The sequence below is a fragment of the Hemiscyllium ocellatum genome, chromosome 14 (genome assembly GCF_020745735.1).
Source record: "Hemiscyllium ocellatum isolate sHemOce1 chromosome 14, sHemOce1.pat.X.cur, whole genome shotgun sequence".
In the NCBI taxonomy this organism is placed as follows: domain Eukaryota; kingdom Metazoa; phylum Chordata; class Chondrichthyes; order Orectolobiformes; family Hemiscylliidae; genus Hemiscyllium; species Hemiscyllium ocellatum.
The window spans coordinates 67,683,032-67,706,051 of NC_083414.1; the positions used below are offsets into that span (position 1 = coordinate 67,683,032).

Here is a 23,020-nt window from a genome sequence, read left to right on the forward strand (position 1 = left end):
TCTAGAGTCTTCTTGGCAAGGTCTAACTTATTAAAATCAGACTGCCTTCAGTTAAAATCAGATAAAGCCAGCTTTTCCAGACTCCACGAGGGTACCTTTCAGACAATTTTATGATGCATGGAGATGATATTTTATGTGGAGAGAGCAGTGAATTTGAAAACATTGTAATAAATGAGCTTAAGCATAATTCAAAATTGGAAATAAGGATTGCAGGGGTTTTAAGGACATTAGATTGGAAACATGCACAATTGGTAAAGGGTCACTTTACGTCAGCAATCTTTAGAAAATATAAGCCCCATTGTTGTTCATCAAAGTGGGACCTCACAAAAAGATGCAGTGATTTCCAGTTGACTAATTGACAACTGAATTGGTTGGTCACTCAAACAAAGCCAGATGCCAGTTTTGAAGTATTAAAGTTGAGTAAAACTGAAAAATTCTAAGGCGCAGGTCATTAGTTAAGCAAAGAAAACATTGAAAACTTAAAAATGGAACATTAAGTTTTGAAATTTCTGTCATTGGGAGATGCCTGGAACATGAAACTTTTTTTTTACTAATGGGTTCTGAAGTTGAAGAGGATTTATATTTTTCTCAGGGAGAAGGAAGTAAATGTTGTCCTTTAGTTTGGCAGGCTGAGAAAAACCAGAATAATTGTAAGAAGTACCTTAGCAGAAGGAACTTTTATATTTGTTGAGGCAGTAGTTATGGCATTTTTCTTAGCAAAACATTTGGAAGAAATTCCATTAAGGTATTCAGCAACAATATCCAGAGCATGCCACATTGTTAATAAGTCACTCTTGGATAACATACATTCAACAAAGTGTATGAATGAATAAAAAAAATTGAGGATCAGTGTTGCAGTTTTAAAATAGACGCTGGATAATTGAGGAATCTCCAAATTGAAATGGGTGGATAGCAGCAGTCAGCTACCTGATTGCTCAATGAAGAAAGCAACAAGCTCTAAGTAACTATTAAAAATGTTGGGAAAAGGGTATTTGGAAATCTAATATATATTAAAAAGATTGGAATATAGTATGTTGTTCTGCACAATATGTTGTCTGTTTTATTTTCATCATTACTATACTTGGTAAAGAATAAAAGAGATAGAAGTTATCAACAAATGAGGTCTGTCAGGGATATCGGAGAACTAAAGAATTAAGGAGAGTGTCATGATTATAGAATAATTGAATGAGAACTTGACTGGGTTATGTACGTGTTGTACAGATAGGGAACAAGTAATCAGTGGTCTTGGAGTTTTGGGATGAGCAGGTTGAAATTTAACTCTGACCAGAAAAGTATATGCCTGGGTTCTGTGCAATGAACCTTTGGTGTTGGACAACGTGTGGTATCCCTCCTGAACCTCTCTAAGCACTCTAAATCAGAGCTGCTGAATGGTAATGGTACCACGACTTTATCCTCACCTGACCCATCATCAAATTCGAGGTCCAAACTGCAAACCACGTATACTCTACTGCACCATGTAAACAAAAGGCTATCACAATAGCATCATTCTTTGCAGGGCAGTTTAAACAAAATGATGTTTTATTTACCTTTTCATCCCTCTCCCTCCGCACTGGATGCACCTCTTATTTCTGTGTACTACTCCTCGGCTACCACATGGCAGACATTTGAGCTGCATTTTAAAAAAAAACTGAATGTACGTGACATGCCCATGAAAATCAGTTGTCTACCAAGCCCATTCAATTACCCAGAGATTACAGGTGGCTCTGAAACAATCCAGCTCACCCTTGCACTGCGCAGCAGAGGACAAGCCCCATCCCTGATTGAAGGGATTCAGTTTGTAACAGTCACTGGCAGAAGGAATGGAAGGAAAGGCAGAAGGGTGAGGATGAGGATCTCTTCACCCAACTGAAGTTGTTGAAATGCAATATTGTATGGTGTGTAAAACTGGCAATCCATGCAATCGTATTGGTTCTCTGCTCCAGCGAGAATGTCCCCCATGATGCAGAAATTTACCTGGATTCAACTCAGAAACCAGTTGAAGGCTTGAGTGTAGCAGGGAGTATGGCCTGGGATTGTCCAAGCTTTACTCCTTTTTGAAGTTTCAATTTACTTTCTTGCTTCCTTCTCTCCTGTCCCCCTATGACAATAAGTGATAACTTGCCTAGATAGATATTCTCACCTGTCAGCCAGCAAGCTGTGGAATAAAACCTGTAAGTGTCTGTAGAGAATTGCACACAGAACCAAGTACTACACTTAACTTCAACTCTCAAATGAGACATCATCCAAGGCCTCTTCTGTTCTCTCAGGCAAGTATAAAATGATGGCATGATCTGAGAAGAGAAGGGGTGCTGTCTCATGCTTCCTTATCAATACCTATGCACCAATGTCTCTAAAGTAGATTGTCATGGTTGGATCTTGCTCTGCTCAAACCTGCTGCTGGGCTTCTGACATATAGCACTTTCAAGGTTGTCTATAAAGTGCTTTGAGACAATTTGAGGTCATTAAAGTTGAGGTATGAATTCAAAGACAGGCTGTTTTTGAAGTCCAGTTCAATTGAATATTGTTGCAGGAGCTTGGCTGTCAATACCAGATATGGCCCACCCACCCTGTGCTCACATACCTTGCCAGTTGGTATCCTCACTCATTCTTCTAAACATTCTGTTTATCAATCTGTTAAACATATTTAATCAAAAGTATTTCTAAATTCTATTTTTAAAGCTTGCCCTTCCGCAGAAGCGAAATTCTGTCTGTATTAAAATAACTTATTGTTTTAGCTCCCAGGGTGTGGCTAAGTTGGCAAGGCTATCATTTATTGCCCATCATAGTGCATAGCCATTTCACAGAGTGGAAAAGTGGTTAAATGGTTACCTCTCAGCTACAGATTGGAGTCACATGTCCATTAGACTGGGTAAGGACATTGTTTCCTCCCGTAAAGGACCACAGTGGCATTATCACATTTCAATTCTCAAATTATCACAGTGAGATTGAATCTTCTATCCTGACGGACGATTAGGTCATACCATGATGACTGGTCCAGTTACATGGCCACAACAATATAAGGTGAGGACATGCCCTGGACTATGCCAGTGGCCTGGAGAAGCCCATAACAGAATGCTTAGACCCCACACAAAGACTGAAATGTCTTTCCCAATGTGGTGTCTGGTTCAGTCTCTAGTTTGTGCTGTTTTACTGAATCTGAACTGTGTTGGCCAAAACAACTAGCATTTATGTGCCAGAGGATATAAGGGGTGAAGTCATCTTGAAGGAATCCTGCACTTTATTGCTGCCCAACAGCTCTCAGCTGATAAGTAGATAAAATTACGATAGACCATTATTCTTATTATAGCAACATCTTGAACTTCAATTACAAAATTTGTTTTAAAGAATGGCCATACAGATGGAAGTTGGCTGCAGATACAAATCCACTGGATTCCTGACAGACAGACTTTGGAATGTCACACCTGATGAGATGTCAAGGACGCTTCAAAGGTTGGACTTCAAAAAATGAGAAATGCACTTATAACCCCCTTTGAGCATCTTAGACTATGAACATAATGGTAAAAAAGATACCAGTCTGGGCTAGAGTCATATTTAACATCTTCCCAGATGTTTAAAAGGGACTGGATGTAGGTTTGCTTCTCAAAACTCATTTAAAAGGGAGTTTCAACCTTGGTGTGCATCGGTTAATGGCCTAATTATCTCTGTGTGATGTGTGAGGGTCGCAGCTTTGAGAATAGCTATTAAACACAAGTAAAGAAAGGGAAAAAAGTGATTCTCTCAGTCAGTGCTGCCAGCCAGATCCTGTAAAAAAAGAACTAGGACAAGACAACAAAAAGAATCTCAAATCGAACTGCAAAGAGAAGAATCCCAAAATTGACTATGACTATCAATGGCAATACTACTGGTAACAGATGCTGCAAGGTTCTTCTGTTCATTCTTCACAATTATCTCAGACAGAACCATAATGTGTTAATTTTATCTTTTTTTGGATGAATTTCTAATTTTTGTGAATGTATGCTGCACCATTATTTCTTCTTGCATTTATCAACTGATAAACTCACTCTTTGTTAACTGAAAGAATCTAGGTTAAATTGGCTCCTTTGAAAACATAAATTCATTTGGTCTTGGAGAAAGGTATCCGCAAGGGAGGAGATTCATTGTAAGTTAACGTGAGTGAGTGATTAAAGGATGGGGGCCAGATCATCCCTCTTCATTTGGCAGTTTGAAGATTTGGAGTATCCCTGTCTGGAATCAAAATAACTTGGAGAACTTTGCAGAAGGTTTAACTGCAACATTGTGATGACACTGCAGCTAAATAGTATGCCAACAGCTTTAAAGGGAATCTGCAAGTTGCTGGCAGAGTTGCTGGAACTGCACACTGACCAGAGTTAGCAGCATCTGATATGGAGGGGAGGAAAGGACAATAGGATATTGGAGTAGTTAATCCTATCACTCACAGAGTACAGGTAAATAACTGCAAAGTGTAGACTAGACCATACAATCTATTACTCACCATTCCTTTACCACCACACTGTGAACATCTATATCTCCCCCGGCCCTTGCACTTGTGGCAACACTGAAATAAAACATAATTTGTCAAATGAAGCTGATTTCTAGCAGCCCAACTGCAATTTTACAAAATGCTACAAAAATCAGTTGCTCCTCAGGGATGGCTTCCTATGTTGTGGGAACGTCTTTTTTTTAAAGAATTCATAGTGGTAGTATATTGGCACTCATCTGAGTCAATCTTAGTCAATAACAAATGGTCACCAGTTTTGTGCGGACAGATTATTTGAATTTTTACAAACAATTCAGACGGTGTGATGATATTGATATTTTTCATGATATTGACAGTGAAAAATGACTTATTATGCACTCTGTCAAAATGGTTTGTCAATCACTTCTTGTCCATCGCCTCAAGTGGAATATCAGATGATCTTTATTTTAGCTGAAGGAGCTCCTTCAGTGCAGTCTGTGTCAGTTGCTGTTAATCCTGATTGGCTAAGTCGGTAAAGACCTTTGCTCCCTATTACTTGGAAAATCTTAGTTGTTTGTTGTTTTTCTGCATTAGAAATGTCCAAATCCAGAAATCCTAGCTCTGAATGCTGTTTAAATATTTTAAATTCCAATGAAAAGTTTGCTGTGTTTCAATTTAAACTAGAGAACTTTGAAGACATTTTGACAATATGCCTTTGATATTCACTTGTTTGCTATTGATCCATCACATACACGGATCATTTACTTTTCTCAAGAAAGTTAAACTGGCCTCTCAATAAGGATTTGTCTGAATACCAGCAAGCTCTGTTTTTAACACACTCCAATGCTGTATTGAACTGATTTGCACGATTTAAGCGTGGTAACCATATATTTCATCTGTAGATCTTTCCTACTGACAGTTCAAGCACAATGTTGCTTCATCAAGACAATGTTTTCCACATGTTCACCATGTTGCATTAATAATGACAGTCTAACACTCAACCGCTCATCAAATACTGATTAACTCCATGGGTTAGTTTATTCAAAACAGTAAACCATTTTTATGCACGGAGTGGTCAGTACAGCAACCAACTGAGTTTTCTCTGAGTGCAGCTTGCAAACACAAAAGAGACATACTGTCAGGCAGGGTCACAGTATTGTATACACAAAGTCCTTAAAGATGAACTGTCTTAAAGGCGAGGTACATTTTATTCTCACTCTTTGTACAATAGGCTCCCTTCTTCAGGATGGATTAGAGCTTAACAAACTGAATTAGAACAGGACAGATTGGTTAGAGACAGAGAATTTGGATTAGAGATGAAAGATTGGATTAGAGCTGCATTGTCTGAAAAAGGTTTCAATCATTTGGACTAGAAAAATCTATCTTTGGAAAATAGATAATTTTATTACAATAAAAAGTGTGCAAGGTTTCATGACAGTCAAGTCATCAGCATAAATCAGAGAGAACTTGGGATTAGATAGAATTAGTACAGATACATCAAGACAAAATAGATTTAGACATGCTTGGGTAAAATTGATAAGATTATGTTAAAGTAGAGTAAAACACAGCAGAAAGATTAGGCTGGTCAAGTTTGAACTGAATTAGGATAAGAGAGATTAGGAGAAGAAAATTCTTGAGTTAATGTTTTATATGTAAATTATTTCTTTAATTATTTCTGTTTCACATTTAAGACAGATCCACACCAACCCTGGTGGTACAGCACTGGATACAGGCTTCTAACCACAAAAACACTTTTCAACCACCACCCTCTGCCTCTTGCCATGAAGCCAATTTTAGATCCAATTTGCCAAATTTCCCTGGATTCCATGGGTTCTTACGCTCTTGACCATCTTGCATGTGAGACCTTATCAAAAGGTCACTGCACTCCCCTCATCCACCTCCTCAAAAAATCAAATCTGTCAGGCACAATCTCCTCCAGACAAAGTAGTGCTGACTATCCTTGATTAATTCTTGCCTCCCCATGTGGAGATTTATTCTGCTTTAAGCTCATAAATCACTCCAAATGTTTCCCCGCCATAGATGTTGAACTCACTGGCCTGTGATTCCTACCATTCTTCTGAATAATGGTGCCACATTAGCTGACCTCCAGTCCTTTGGCACATTTCCTGTGGCTGAAAAGGGATTTGAGAAAATTAATGTCAAGGCCCCTGTAATGTCCTCCCTTGATTCCCAGAATAGCCTGCGATATATCTCACCTAGTTCCAGATAAAGGGCTTTTGCCAGAAATGTCCATTTTTCTGCTCCTCGGATGATGCTTGACCTGCTATGCTTTTCCAGCACCACTCTAATCTTGACGTTATATCTCACCTAGGCCTGGGGATTTATCCAACTTTAAGCCAGTTAAAACCACTATAACCTCCTCCATTTGAATTATAAGTTGTTCAAGTACATCACAGACCTGATTCTATACCTAGATCACTCCTCTATTGTGAATACAGAGGCAAAATACTCATTTAAAACCTCAACCTTGTTTTTCTGCTCCACACACATTGCTACTTTGATTCCTAAGGCCGTACCCTTTCCCTGGTTATCCCCTAGCCCCTAGTATATTGATAAAATGCTTTTGGATTTTCCTTTTATTTTATCCATTTTTTTTCCATATCACGCTTTGCTCTCCTATTTCTTTTTAAGCAACCCCCTGCACTTTCCACACTCCTTTAGGGCATCCACAGTTATCACACTTCAGTATCTAAATTCCCTTTGTTCCTGATCTAATCCTGTACATCCGTTGACATAAAGAATTATTTGGACTTGTTAGTCCCATCTTTCACCTTTATGGGAATATGGTGGTCCTTTACTGTCATTATTACACCTTTGAATATCTTGCACTGCTCTAGTGAGGATCTTCCTGCAAGTACCTGCTCCTAATTGGGCAGCACGGTGGCACAGTGGTTAGCACTGCTGCCTCACAGCGCCAGGGACCTGGGTTCAATTCCCGCCTCAGGTGACTGACTGTGTGGAGTTTGCACATTCTCCCCGTGTCTGCGTGGGTTTCCTCCGGGTGCTCCGGTTTCCTCCCACAGTCCAAAGATGTGCGGGTCAGGTGAATTGGCCATGCTAAATTGCCCGTAGTGTTAGGTAAGGGGTATATGTAGGGGTATGGGTGGGTTGCGCTTCGGCGGGTTGGTGTGGACTTGTTGGGCCGAAGGGCCTGTTTCCACACTGTAAGTAATCTAATCTAATCCACTTTGGACAGCTTCTGTCTTGTCATGTTAAAATTGGCCTTCTCGGAATTCAAAATGTTTATTTTTGATCAATCTTTGTTCTTTTCTATGACCACTTTAAATCCTAATTACATATGTTGTCTGAAAAGGAATTAAGGAGGTGGGTGAAGAGGCATAGGTTGGCATGGAAGACATGTAGGGCCATGGGGGTTAATAAGAGGAAAAGGTTGCATTTTGTTCTATTCATTCACTGGATGAGGGCATTACTGGCTAGGCCAGCATTTATTGTCCATCCCTAATTGCTCAGAGAACAGTTCAGAGTTAACAACATTGCTGTGGTTCTGGAGTCACATGGGACTCTAGACCAGGGAAGGTTTTCTTCCCTCAGAGCCATTAGGGAACCAGATGGATTTTTCCCAATAATCAACAATGGATTCATGGTCCAGATATTTATTGAATTAAAGTTCCACATCTGCCAAGACAGGCTTCGAACCAGAGTCCCCGGAATATTCCCTGTGCCTCTGGACTAACAGTCCAGTGATAATACCACGAGGCCATTGCTTCCCCATTAAAGGAGTCTCCTCCACACCCAGCATTCTTTGCAATGGCTGCTTCCAAACTCTTTCTAAGGGATAGTGGGCCTGACCTCAGTAAGCACCCTGCCTCAAGGATTAAAAGTAAAACTACCCAGGACATTTCTCCCGAGTCAGGATTTGCAGAGCTGGGAAATCCCTCAAACCTGAGCGTGAAAGTGTGGACCTTTGCTGTGATTATTTCAGTATCACAGCGACAGAATGGATTGTCCCAGAGGAACAGTTCTTTCTTAGATTTAACAGCAATGTCTGAGCAAATAGTGACAATTACCTTGACAGCTGCAGTGTGAGGAACCGGAACTTTCTTTACAGAATCCTGAAACATTGGTGGGGTCTCAACAACCACTTCCCATGGAAGGGGTGGAGATCCACATTCAGCACTGTCGACAAGCTGACCTGGATAAAAAGAAATAGTTGACAATTTTTAACCATACTTTAACACTGGAGCATGGGTCTGAGGGTTGATGCGTCTAAGGCAACTGGCAGTACACCAACCTCCATCTGGTCTGTTGTCTAAGTCTACAAGCCAAATGGAAAAACTAGTAAAACTTGCAAATTCCACTTTAACTCATCCTGTGTACTTCAAAATGGCCAGTACATTCATTTCCAACTCGCACATTTTTATGAACTGGTCTTTGTCTCTGGGCATTTTCAGGTTGAACCTACTTTTTTTATTCACTTGTCAGTTTGGACATTGTTGGCTGGCCAGCATTTATTGCCCATTCTTAGTTGCCTCTGTGAAGGTGATGGCGAGTTTCCTTCTTGAATTGCTGCAGTCCACGTGCTGTAGGTAGACCCAAAATTCCCCACTAGGGAGTGAATTCCAGGACTCTGACCGAGCAGTTGTGAAGGAACAGCGACATAGTTCAATTTGCAGCAGGGTTGCCTCAGAGAGTCACAGGTTCCAAACACTACATAAGCTGCATGCATAGGCTGACCCTCTAGTGCAGTAGTGTATGAATGCTACATTGTCTCAAGGGCTGTCTTATTAAATTGAGACTCACTTAGTGAAGCTTAACTTCACTTCTCCCCTCTCCTGACAAGTGGTCTGTAAGGTAAATTTGCCAGGCCTCAAGGAGCAAAAGGTTCAGTTGTTTCCCAGGCCTCCAGCCTCACTGATCCTGCTTATCACTGAAATCGTTCCCAGTAATTTGATAATTCACTTCTTGACAATTTACTGTTAATTACTGGTTGTATTTTTGGATCTCTTTTAAAATCGATCTGATCTGTCCTAACTCCTTCCGTGCTTAGTGTCAAATTTTGTCCGACCACACACCATGATCATTTTTCAATATCAGGAGTGTTTTATATAAATGAAAACTTGTGAATACAATAACTGATTGTATTTTTAGATCTGATTACAGAATATACTTTGATACATGGGAGTAAAAGTCACCATATACTGCTTTCTTATCAGAGATATAATAGTTGTGTGTTTAACTTGAAGTAGGGAGGAGGGACAGTCACCTCAGTTTGTCCAGATATCCAACCGACTGAGCTAACTGATGCCCCTGAAAGCAGTGTGAAAGAACAATAATGTGCCACATGCACATATACATTTATCTCTAAAAATTATTGCTGTCCTTTTAAATTTGCATCTTTATTCAACTGTTTTTATGAACCAAATATAGCCCATAATTAGATCTAAAAATACAACCAACTATTGAAAATTTGACACTAATGATTCAGGACAGGCAGGCAGTGTCTGAAATGAGGGCAGGAAGGGGACAGAGATTTAGGAAGGGAGTTTCAGAGCACATTTTCTGTAGATGACTGGAGATGAAGGAAGTGTATATTGGAGGAAGCCTCAGATATCGCAATGTGTATGACTGCTATGGAGCTGCTCACTGATAAACCATAGCAGTGTCTCCAAAGCCTGAGATTGAGATCAATGGCAACCTACAAGCAGATTGGATTATCGCTTCATTTCACTGACTTGGTTTGAAATGGTGCCTTCCAGAATACTGCAGATGTGCATCATTAGACAGGTTGTCATATGTTAGTAATATGTTGTGGTGGTCACAGTGAACATGCTTAAATTGAAGGTTTTGCCAAAAATACACGTACCAGTAAACGGCTTATGTGCCCATTCAGTTGACCGGGTTTCAGTGAAAGTCTCCAGTCGATACTGAAAGAGATTAAAAAAAAACATTTTCCGTTTAGCCAGTGAACAGCTTAGTGGTAATGTCACTGGGTGAAAGGCCCAGACTAATGCTCTGGGAACATGGGTTCTTTACATCCCACCACAGTAGCTGGCTTAATTCAATTCTTAAATCTGGAATTGAAAGCTTGTCTCAGTGAGCATAAAACTGTCATGAAAACCCATCTGCTTACCTTTAGGGGAAGAAATCTGGCCTATCTATAACCCCAGACACAGAGGAATGTGGCTGTTTCTTAACTGCCCTGTGAAATGACCAAACAGTTCAAAGGCAATTAAGAATGGGCTACAAATGGTGATCTTGGAATGCTGGCTTCATAAGAGGTTTCTAAAGAACTGAGATATATCTATAAGTCTCCATCATCAGAGGTCAATCGTCCATTGCTAGGGGCCTATCATATTCTTTCACTGAATCAAGGGGAGGAGGGAAATCACAATCCTCCATCGTTGGGGACATTTACTATCCAACCCCTCCTTCACCCTCTTCCCCACAGTCCTACAGCCACCTTCCATCACAAAAGACCAATCATATTCCACCTTCAGTCAGCAGGAGCCAGCATGGACACGATTATCTCTTTCCTGAGTCTGGGTGTCTAGTTGCAGCCTACATGTTCATATGAATGTTGTTTTCTTGCTATATATGAATATACAAATGACAGAGCAAAAAAATGTTGGGTGCAAAGCTGTCTGATGATGAATCCATGCAAGCCATACGGGTTTGCAATCATGTCTAAAGATGTCAACTGCAGACAGGCTTGCAGTTCGTTGGAAATCCTATAAATGTAACAGGACTCCAAAAATCACTAAATAACTAGGTAGAGCTTATAGTGATTGTAATGAGGTCAACCAGATGGATCTCACAGAATATGAGATCATTGATTGAGATTAGATTAGGTTCTCTACAGTGTGGAAACATGCCCTTTGGTTCAACAGTCCACATTGACCCCCTGATGAGTAACCCACCCAAACCCATTCAGTTTGACTAATGCACCTAACATTATGGGCAATTTAACATGACCAATTCACCTGACCTGCACATCTTTGGACTATGGGAGGAAACCAGAGCACCCGGAGGAAACCCACGCAGACACGGGGAGAATGTGCAAACTCCACACAGTCGGGGATGTTAATCTGGTACAATCGGGGAGCCCTCATTGACAGATATAAAAAGAAGTCTCCCTGCATACACCCGACATGGGTGCTGGGGAAAAATAAGAACTACCAATGTCAGGCGGTAGTGTGGGGGAAAGGAAAAAAAAAACAGGAGTCTCACAGGTTCTGCTCACTCAGAGCTGGCTCAATGTCACATGTAAATAAAGGGTGATTTGGTACTGGCCACTGTGGAGTTACTTCAGAGGTCACCTTGAGAAAATTCTGATTAGTTTACATGGAGGGAGGTGCAGAGCAGAAGACAGGCTAAGAAATGAATGGAAGCTGGAGTGATGTATGGTGAGGAAGTGAAAGAAAACATTGATTTAGGTGTCTTACCCTGTACATGTTAAATGGTGTGAGATCCTGAAAGACCATGTCTTGGGCAGGGTGTCTGCTATAACAGCAGTGAGCATCAGCAAACTGTGTCAATGCCTCTCGCGCTGCCTCTTCAGTGATGGATGGAATTCTAGAGGTAAATAGACAGAATATCAAGTCTGAATCCCAGGATTTGTTTGAAATGCTGCATTCCAAGCTTTCCATTTGAATGGAGCGGCATGCAGTGTTCTGAACCGATCAACCTAAAGGAGCCCAGATGTTCTCGGTGTTTGGAAGTTGATTTACCTCTGTAATGGAAGGGCTTTTGACATTGTTGCATCATGAGACCTGATAACAAGCAACACTCCTTAGTCAGACAGAGTTTTAAGGTATAGGGGTACAAGTAGCTCAAGGGAAGCAATAAAGCAGCACTGAACCATTCAGCAATGCAACAATCAGTCACTTTAATATTAATGGTGATTACTATCATGGGCTGAGGGCATCACTGACTAGACCCGCTGGAGTCACATATAGTCACCCTGGAAGGATGGCAGATTTCCTTCCCTAAAAGACATTAGTGAATATTTTGCAACCATATAGTGTCACTGTTAGACCATCTTTTAATTTCAGATTTTTACTGAATTCAAATTTCACCATCTGCTGTGGTGGGATTTGAACTGTCTAGACCATAAGGGTATGGATTATATTCCAGTACTTGAATCTGTTATACGAAAAAGTCATAGCACTGTTACTTGTGATCAAAGAGTAATTTTCAGACTGAGAATGGTCGAAATAGGAGGTATTGTAAAACCAAGTGGAGTGAGTCTCCCTCTTCTGTGTTAAAAATTTGTCTAAAAGCTGACAACTCATGACCTCTCGGAAAACAGTGTACCTCCACTCCAGCTGTCGCTGAGGTTGCTCCCTCTTGTCAGACGGATGAGTTGGTGGAGAGACATAGTTTTCATCTGTAACCAAGAAAGCAAGATTCAATTCACCAAGCCTTATTGTTTACTCCCAACTAAATACAGTACCCAGATTGAAGGATGTGAAGCAGGAGTTCTCTCAACAGGGCAGGCACCAGAACTAAATTTATATTGCTGAACAGCCCATTGTAATGCCTGAGGTGAAATTATATGCTGCCCCACCCATCGGTGTTCTCCAACAATGTGGCCATGGCCCTGAACCTGAACCACAGTGGCTCAGTGGTTAGCACTGCTGCCACACAATACCAGGGTCCCAGGTTCGATTCCAGCCTCGGGCGACTGTCTATGTGGAGTTAGACACATTGTCTGTGTGGGTTTCCTCTCGGTGCTCCGGTTTCCTCCCATAGTCCAAAGATGTGCAGGCTAGGTGAATTGGCCATGTTAAATTGCCCATAGTGTTAGCTGCATTAGTCAGAGGGAAATCAGTCTGGGTGGGTTACTCTTTGGAGGATCAGTGTGGACTTGTTGGGCCGAAGAGCCTGTTTCCACACTGTAGGGAATTTAACCTAATCAATAGGTTGCCCAAGCTGCCCACCAACTGCTTTGACCTGGTGGTCAGTCCTTGCAGGTAGTTTCAAGCAGCAAGCATTGGCCTCAAAGATTTTGCACTGATCCTGTGGTCCCCAGGAATTTTCACAGGGAGTCAGCAGATAGTAATCGCGAGGAGTCCCGAGGAGCTCTGAAGTAGCTATCTTCAGCTCTTCGTCATAATCCTTCTACTTGAAGCATTCAAGGGAAGGCTATTCACCTATGAATCTTCAAGTGTTCAAGCACACATTACTCTCATAGCTCACAATAACTGCTATGTGGAGTGTTCACTCCAAACCCACCTCCACCTACAACAGTTCCCTCGTAGCCCCTTATATTGTCCAGCATTTCAATAGGGGGTGCTGTTGGGCCTTCCTCATCCTCCAAGTCCTCTGGTCCACCTGCAGAGATCAGGACAATTAGAAGTGTGTCGGCCAGGCCAATGTAATATCTCTGACTGATTGCAATGAACTGGACCTATTGAGAACTTTAGACAGAAAGTGTTTCTATATGTCTGAATGGAATAAGACTATCTAGGCTGCCTATAATATACCTTTCTTGGTATTCTGTTTCAGAAATTATTTAAAGTAAGGAAGGTTTGTATTTGTATAGCCCCTCTCAACCTCAGGATGTCTCACAATGCTTGATAGCCAAGCACATATTTTTGAAGACACTGTTGTAATGAAAGAAATGCAACAGCCAAATGGTGCACAGCATGCTCCCATAAAACAGCAATGTGACAATACCCACATAATCCTTTCTAATGGTGTTGATTGAGAGAGTATTGCTGAGAGAAATACCCTGCGCTTTTTTGAAATTGTACTTTTTTTTAGGCAGCTGAGGGCTTGACATTGTACTGCAGTGTCAGTCTAGAATTTACAATGGCTTCTGTAGTGGGAATTGAGCCCACAAATAATTGACAGAAATATAACAGCACTACCACTGAGCCACAGCTGACACTCAGGGCTGCAATGGAAGTGAGTATTCTGTAGGGAGCATAACATCGACTGAGTTAATACCATCAACAATACACAAAATCCCAAGGTGAATAACTACTTAATTGTAGTCTTGGACTTGCAAATTACAGTGGGAAATCTGATGTGTGTGTGTGAGAGTGTTTGGCAGAAACATAAAATAGGAAAGGTGGCCTGACCATGGCTAACAAGAGGAAGTAGGTCCAAGGAAGGGGCATACAAATTATCCAAAAATGCAGCATACCTGAGGATTAGGAGCAGTTTAGATTTAAGTGAAGGAGGATGAAGGGATTGATTAAAATGGGATTATTCAATACAAGATAATCTCATGCAGAACATATAAACTGATTGCAAAAAGCTTCTAAAGAAAAAAAATCAGTGAAGACAGGGACCCGGGTTTGATTCCAGCCTTGGGTGACTGTTTGGAGTTTGCACGTTCTCCCTGTGTCTGTGTGGGTTTCCTCTGGGTGCTTCGATTTCCTCCTATAGTCCAAAGATGTGCAGGTCAGGTGAATTGGCCATGCTAAATTGCCCATAGTGTTAGGTGCATTAGTCAAGAGGGAAACAGGTCTGGGTGGGTTATTCTTCAGAGGGTCGGTGTGGACTTGTTGGGCCAAATGGCCTGTTTCCACATTGTAAGGAATTGAATCTAAATATAGGTCCTTTACAGCCCAGAAACAGGAGAAATTGTAATGGGGGACAGAGATTGCAGACCAATTAAATATACATTTTGGTCCTTCCTTTTGGTGTAAGGAGGATACGAATAATATCCCAAAAATTTCAGGAGTACAGGGTCTTATGAGAGGGAATGACTGAAGGAAAGCAATATTACTAAGGAAATTATGCTAGGAAAATCAATGGGATCAAAGACCAATAAATCCCCAGAGCACAATAACCTGTACTTGAAAAAGTGGCCTTCGTAATAGCGGATACATTGGTGGTCATCTTTCAAGCTTCTATACACTCTGGAATAGCTCTTATGGATTAGGAAGTAGCTAATGTAACCCTGTTATTTAAAAACGGAGGTAGAGAGAACACAACGAATAGTGGGGCAAATGCTAGAGCCCATTATAAAAGGTTTAATAGCAGAGCACATAAAAAACAGTGACAAGATCACTCCGACTCAGCATGGATTTACAAGTAGGAAATCCTACTTGACCAATCGTCTGGAATTTTTCAAGGATTTCATTAGTAGAGTTGATAGATAGATAGATAGATAGAAGGATACAGCGCAGTACAGGCCCTTCGGCCCTCGATGTTGCGCCGACCGAATCCTACCTAACCTATACTAGCCCAATAACTTCCAAATGCCTATCCAATGCCCGCTTAAATGACCATAAAGAAGGAGAGTTCACCACTGATACGGGCAGGGCATTCCATGAACTCACAACCCGCTGTGTGAAGAATCTACCCCTAACATCTGTCCTATACCTACCACCCCTTAATTTAAAGCTATGTCCCCTAGTAACACCTGACTCCATTAGCGGTAAAAGGTTCTTAGTATCTACCCTATCTAAACCCCTAATCATCTTATACACTTCTATCAGATCTCCCCTAAACCTTCTCTTCTCCAATGAGAACAGCCCCAAGTGCCTCAGCCTTTCCTCATAAGATTTTCCTACCATTCCAGGCAACATCCTGGTAAACCTCCTCTGCACTCGTTCTAAAGCTTCCACATCCTTCCTATAGTATGGCGACCAAAACTGCACACAATACTCCAGATGAGGCCTCACCAGAGTCTTATACAACTGCAACATGACCTCAGGACTCCGGAACTCAATTCCTCTGCCAATAAAGCCCAGTACACCATATGCCTTCCTCACAGCACTATTTACCTGGGTGGCAACTTTCAGAGATCTGTGTACATAGACACCAAGATCCCTCTGCTCATCCACACTACCAAGTAGCCTACCATTAGCCCAGTAATCCATCATCTTGTTATTCCTACCAAAGTGAACGACTTCGCACTTAGCTACATTGAATTCCATTTGCCACATTTCCGCCCAGCTCTGCAACTTATCTATATCCCGCTGTAACCTACCACTTCCTTCCTCACTATCCACAACTCCACCGACTTTTGTGTCATCCGCAAACTTGCTTACCCAGCTTTCAAGTCCTTCCTCTAGATCATTTATAAAGATAACAAAAAGCAATGGTCCCAAAACAGATCCTTGTGGTACACCGCTAGTAACTGCGCTCCAAGATGAACATAATCCATCAACTACTACCCTCTGTCTCCTTCCAGCCAGCCAATTCCTAATCCAAACCTCTAATGTATCCTCAATGCCATACCTCCGAAGTTTTAGCATTAGCCTACCATGGGGAACCTTATCGAACGCCTTACTAAAATCCATATACACAACATCATGATGAGGGGGACCCTGTGGATGTAGTCTATTTGGTTTAGAGAAGGCTTTCATGACGGTCCTGGATAAGAGTTCAACATATAACTGAGGGTATGTACTGACATAGATTTGCAGATTGAGGTGAGGAAAGAAGCTGTCACCTGCTGGAAGATATCAAAGTAGGCAGAAAGGTAATAAGTGGAATTCAGTCTAGGGAAGACTGGAGGTAATTGGCAAGGGAAAACAGTGCAAGGCAAAAGCAAAGAACGATAGAATATAAGAAATGTAGGGGTACAGATGGACCTAGGACACCTGAAGGTGGCTAGATAGGTAGATAGGGCGGCACGGTGGCACAGTGGTTAGCACTGCTGCCTCACAGCGCCAGAGACCTGGGTTCAATTCCCGCCTCAGGCGACTGTGTGGAGTTTGCATGTTTTCCCCGTGTCTGCGTGGGTTTCCTCCGGGTGCTCCGGTTTCCTCCCACTGTCCAAAGATGTGCAGGTTAGGTGAATTGGCCATGCTAAATTGCCCGTAGTGTTAGGTAAAGGGGTAAATTAGGTGTATGGGTGGGTTTCGCTTCGGCGGGTCGGTGTGGACTTGTTGGGCTGAAGGGCCTGTTTCCACACTGTAAGTAATCTAATCTAATCTAATAAGGTGGTCATGAAGGTATTTGAGATACAGCTAAGATGTCAAGTGTAAGAGCAGGGAGATTATGGTGGGACTGCATAAACCATTAGGCAGACAACACATTACCACACTCCGGGAAGGATGTGATCATACTGGAGAAATACAGAGGAGTTTTACCACGATTTGGACTGGAATGGAGAATTTTCACCATGAGAAAAGATTGAATTTTTAAAAAATTCAATCAAAGGGTAAGTGTATCAGGGCCAGGCTACACTAGTTGCCCATTTCTCATTACTACTGAAAAGGTGATGGTGAACCATCTTGCTGTCATCAATACTTTTGTAGCAGTTTTAGTGCAGACTACTTGGCCACTTCAGAAGGCAGGTAAGTCACATGTTGGCCTGACCAGTAGATTTCCTCCCTTAAAGTGAACCAGATGGGCTTTTAAACAGTTGAGTCTAGATTAGAGTGGCGCTGGAAAAGCACAGCAGGTCAGGCAGCGTCCGAGGAGTAGGAAAATCAACATTTCGGGCAAAAGCCCTTCATCAGGAACCATCAGATTCCTGATGAAGGGCTTTTGCCCAAAATGTCGATTTTCCTACACCTTGGATGCTGCCTGATCTGCTGTGCTTTTCCAGCACCACTCTAATCTAGACTCTGATCTCTAGCATCTGCAGTCCTCACTTTCACCTTTTAAACAGTCGATTCTAGTTTGAAACTTATCGTTACTGTGATTGGATCTTCCTAAATTCATGAACTGAATAAGATTTCACTGGTTGCTCTGGATAGTTTTGAATCTACAATTGCAATAGGCTTTAGCTGCTGGGAGGCTAGCCAATCACATACCCACCACACCACAATCTTCCCCAGTAGCCAGGGACATTTTCTATTTAACAGAGGAAGCTGCGTCAATTATAAAATGATGAGAGACATAGAGAGTGTGGATAGGAAGGCCTTATTTCCATTTGCAAAGACAATAACCTGGGGGAAGGGAACATAAATGTAAAGTAATTGATAAGATTAAAGGGGAGTCGAGATATTTTTATTATCAGAGACTGGTGGTGATCTGGAACCCATTGTCAAAAAGAGTGTTACTTACAAAGTATTTACATGGACACAAAGTTCTGCAACTACAGACCATAAGTTGAGTTTTGAAACAATTGCTTGTTTACAGCTTGCATGAACAAAATGGGTGGCATACTGGCTCAGTGGTTAGCACTGCTGCCTTATAGCACCAGGAACGCAGGTTTTATTCTAGCCTTGGGTGACTGTGTGGAGTTTGCATTTTCTCTCTGTATCTACATGGGTTACCTCCAGGTGCTCTGGTTTCCTCCCACAGTCCAAAGATATGCAGGTTAGGTGGATTGGCCATGCTAAATAACTCTGTAGTGTCTGGAATATGCAGGTTAGGGGAATTAGCTGTGGTAGTGCAGGGGGCTGGGTCTGGGCTTGGGTGGCTTGCTTTTTGGTGGATCAGTGCAGACTTCCGCACTGTAAGGATTCTGTAATTCTAAATTCATAGATGGTCTGCCTCATTGCCATTTGTGGGACTTTGGTGAACTCAAATAGCCTTCCAATTATCTTACACCATACTTCAAAAAAATACTTCATATATGTTAAATACTTTGGGATGTACTGAGGATATGAAAGTCACTACTGGAATTCTTAACTTCTCCACAATATGATACTAGGAGGCAAAAGTGTTGCAATCCAGGGAATAAAATCTGGAATTGAACAGTTTATAGGGTTCAGATTCTTCCGAGCCTCGGCCAGTGAATAAAAAGAGAATTATTTTACTGAATAGCCATGCTAGGCACAATACTAACTGTTAATTTGAAAAGACACCACATTTTGAACACAATAACTCCTAATAATTCAAGTGTTTTATTTATTTCTTGGGGTAGAATATTCTGGTTAATAATTAATCCACAATTACTCAATTTACATATTTATTACACGTTTTGGACAAACACAGTGATCTTCATAGACAAAGCCCATTGCTGTACAGTCATAAAAGTATTTTCACTATATATATTTTATATTAGTGTCCAGGGATATGCAAGTGAGGCAGATGAATCATGGGAAATTCAGGGTGATGGGTTTGATCTGGGTGAGATGCTTTTTGGAGGGTCAGTGTGGATTCAATGGGCTGAAAGGCCTGCTTTCACACTGGTAGGGATTCTGTAGGGGGAGATTGATTGGGGAAAATGATAGAAAGGGAGAGAGAGAGAGAAATAAACACATAGGAATATATAGGAAAAAAAAACAACCAAACATACCAGAAAGTAGAAATAGAGTGGATGTACGTCATTGATTAGACTAAGATAGACTAAGCAAAGTTAAAAAGGGTGGTGCCGAAAAAGCACAGCAAGTCAGGCAGCATCCGAGGAGCAGGAGAGTCGTCGTTTCAAGCATAAGCTCTTCATCAGGAATGTGGGTGAGAGATAACTGGAAGGTGGGGCTGGTTGGGAGGGAGAAGGTAGCTGGGAATGCAATAGGTAGATGAAGGCAGAGGGTGATAGTGGTAGGTCAGAGTCAACGGTGGAGTGGATAGGTAGGAAAGAAGATGGACAAATAGGACAGTTCTCACTTTCTCCTGGGTAGAAAGCAGCAAAGGCAGAGCACCACACTACAGTTGCTGACTGTCCTGACTTCTCCAGGAATACAGATTAATCTCTGAGACACTGCTGTGAGCAAATGAGGAGAGTCCAAGTGAAAAATCAGAGGCCACAACTGAATGTTAATTGATTGACAGTCAAGAATCATTCTGCCAGATCCATTCACTCTCACACCATTTATGTGGGAAAGTGGACTTGTTGAGTGACTAGAGTATGAAGGGGTGTGCTGGAAGGTTAAGTGCTAAACCTCTTGGAAAATCGCCAGGCAGTGTTGGCAACTCCAGAACACAAACCCGATCAGTTTAGTGGCAGGCAGAGAGAGTTGAAGAAAGCATGCACAATATTAAAAGGTCAGGGGAAAACTAAATGTCAGATTGAGGTGGGATGGCAGACACATGGATCTTACTTATGTCGGACTGAGAATTTATGAGACAATGCAATCAGGAAGACATCAGATGTCAAAAATGTGGAGTTGGGAAAACCATGCCCTGTTTTCTGCTCATATACGCCTAAAACTTCAGCTCTCAAGTGTACTCAGAGGTTAGAGAGAGCATAATTAGAAGATGAGTGAAGATGATGCCAAATCTCCCCTACTTCGGCACAATCTCATCAAGCAACACTGTTTTTGAGAAAGACTGGAAATTAGAATAAATTATTGTCAGTTTTGTGCTGCATGCTCAAGGTAACTATAAAATGGAACAAGATGAGTCAAACTTCACATGTGATGAGTACGCCTACAATCAGAAGACTGAGGGCTACACTTGCATCCAGAATTGAAGATCTATATTGCACCACAATGCAGATTTTATGCATTTTCAATACTATTTGTTTGAAATGATAATTTACAACATTATGGGAGATAAGCTAAAATCTAAAATCTCTAAGAAATTCCAGCTTACAATCAAATATATTCTCAAAACAGGTATTGCTTCAAATCTATATAATTAAAAGTTACAAAATGGGAAAAAGAATTTTGCATAAGGCACATGACAGGGAAAGTGTGAAAGGAAAAGGTGGGAAAGAAACAAAAATGCAATTGGAGAAAATGGGTTGAAAGAACATATGACAAAGTATGACAGGAAGTAAATTAAAGGAGTCTACACAACACGTAAGGAGTTTGATACTGTATACATTTAACTGCCTGTAACTATACAATTGCATTACACAAAAATATGGTTAGCGTTCATTTCCAAATTACTTTACACGTAAAAAATACCACACTCAGTTTGTTCACTGCCATTTGCAGTTTTGCTGATCTCTCAACATCAGGTTATAGTCCAACATGTTTAATTGGAAGCATATTAGCTTTCGGAGCATCACTCCTTCATCAGGTGGTAGTGCTTCCAATTAAACCTGTTGGACTATAACCTGGTGTTGTGTGATTTTTAACTTTGTACACCCCAGTCTAACATCGGCATCGCCAAATCATTGCTGATCTCTGTCATCCTTGTTCATGAATGGATTGCAGCATTACGTCTGTATTCTTTCACACAACCTCCAAGATTTCCACTGTCACTGTGAGCTTTTCCCAAAGTTCCACAACTACAGAAAATGTGCTGAAAGCTGGGTTGGATACAACAGCTTGTTTACAGCTAGCATAGATAAGCTCAGAGGTTAGCACATCAACAGGAATTCAATCCAGCCTCAGGTGACTGGGTGGAGTTTGCTCATTCTCCTCATGTCTGCTTGGGTTTCCTCCAAGTGCTCTGGTTTCCTTCCAATGCAAAGATGTGCAGGTTTTGTGGACTGACCACACTAAATTTCCCATAGTATCCAGGGATGTGCAGGCTGGGTGGGTTAGCCATTGGAAATGCAGGGTTACGAGGATGGAAGCTCTTTGGAGTGTCATTGTGGACTCGATGGGCCACACTGGAGGGATTCTATGATTCTATGAAAATGGTCCGAATGGCTCCTTCCTGTGTCAATACCTTTTGTTTCTACAGTGCACATATATTGCAGTGTACAGTAACATTACTCAGAGTGGAGTAACATTACTTTTGTGTTCAAGTGGCAATGATTTAAATGTGCTGAGAATCCAGTCATTTCTGAAATGTCCTGTATCCACAAACTTGTGAAACTCCTGTGGGGACACTCTGGTCTTGTCACACTCTTTCCACAAAGACTGACAGCCCAACACTCCGCACTCATACTTTAACTGAACACATGGACGACACATTAAACTGTGAGAGAAAAATAACTTTTCAAAAGTGAAACCACGATTGGAATTAAGTCTGCCCCCTGCAGCTGGCAATGATTGAACAGCATGTGACAGCAAAATCAGATGGGGAACCAGTGTGTCAAATGTAATCGCAAGTACACATTATTCTGTTTCTTAGTTTATTATCACAATCGCTATAATCTACTTATTTCTCTTAGCTTGTAAATCTTTTTGGCAGTTTTCTCCTTCTTTGTCCCTCCCTCATTCTGTCATCTGTCCCTCCAATTGTCTCTTTCTTTGTCTCTCTCTGCCTGTCCCTTCCTGCTCTCTTACATAATCGCTCACTCCTTCTCTGTCTCCTTGCTATATGTCTCAGACTCTTTCTTGCAGTCATTGCCATTCCCTCTGTCCTCCGATTACTGGACAAGGAACAGAGTTATCAGAGCATCCACAATCCCTCTGCAGCTTGTAGCTTTTCAGTGAGCCCAGCTGATCTGAGACACACTGCTGCCTCGCTCCTCAAACCCCCGAGTTGGGCCCCACGAATAAAGCAAGAGAACTTTTCCAGCTTACCAGTTTCTGACTGATTGGGATCCATTGGGAAAATCCAACAGCATTCGCCGTGAGCAAGACAAAACCTCTGCCAGAGGAGGCTGTTTTGAGCCACAGAAATCGCAGCTGTCTTCTGTGGGATGTGGAATTCTGCTCAATATTCACCGTTTACACCACTTCAAGTTTTAGTGAACAGAGCACGTGACCTCGGCGTGTTGAACCTATGAGCAGACACTGCAACGTCATGAATATTCCTTTAAACTGAGGGCTGACAATGGAACTGCATGAATGTTCAGTGTAAATAGGTTCATGCTTCTGGAAAGAGTTGAGGCAGCTAAAGGGACACAGCCTTCACAGAAACGTGTTTGCCAATTTACCATGGGGGAAATGGAGC

At 41.6% G+C, this 23,020-nt stretch overlaps 1 protein-coding gene across 2 annotated transcripts in view; it reads right to left on the reverse strand.

Annotated features, from left to right (window-relative positions):
* LOC132822173 (protein SSUH2 homolog) overlaps window positions 1–22,805 on the reverse strand; it is a 41,702-nt gene extending 18,897 nt beyond the window's left edge. The window contains exons 1-8 of one of the 2 annotated variants that reach the window (XM_060835248.1): window positions 22,648–22,805; window positions 13,655–13,753; window positions 12,734–12,806; window positions 11,863–11,992; window positions 10,284–10,344; window positions 8,488–8,612; window positions 4,475–4,537; window positions 1,548–1,630 (exon numbers count right to left, since the gene is read on the reverse strand). In XM_060835248.1, coding sequence (XP_060691231.1) covers window positions 1,548–1,630; window positions 4,475–4,537; window positions 8,488–8,612; window positions 10,284–10,344; window positions 11,863–11,992; window positions 12,734–12,806; window positions 13,655–13,753; window positions 22,648–22,672 — 659 coding nt within the window. In that variant the 5' untranslated portion in view covers window positions 22,673–22,805. Of the gene's footprint in view, window positions 1–1,547; window positions 1,649–4,474; window positions 4,538–8,487; window positions 8,613–10,283; window positions 10,345–11,862; window positions 11,993–12,733; window positions 12,807–13,654; window positions 13,754–22,647 lie in introns of both variants that reach the window. The other variant, XM_060835246.1, reaches the window with a different exon arrangement.
* Window positions 22,806–23,020: the final 215 nt, after the last annotated feature.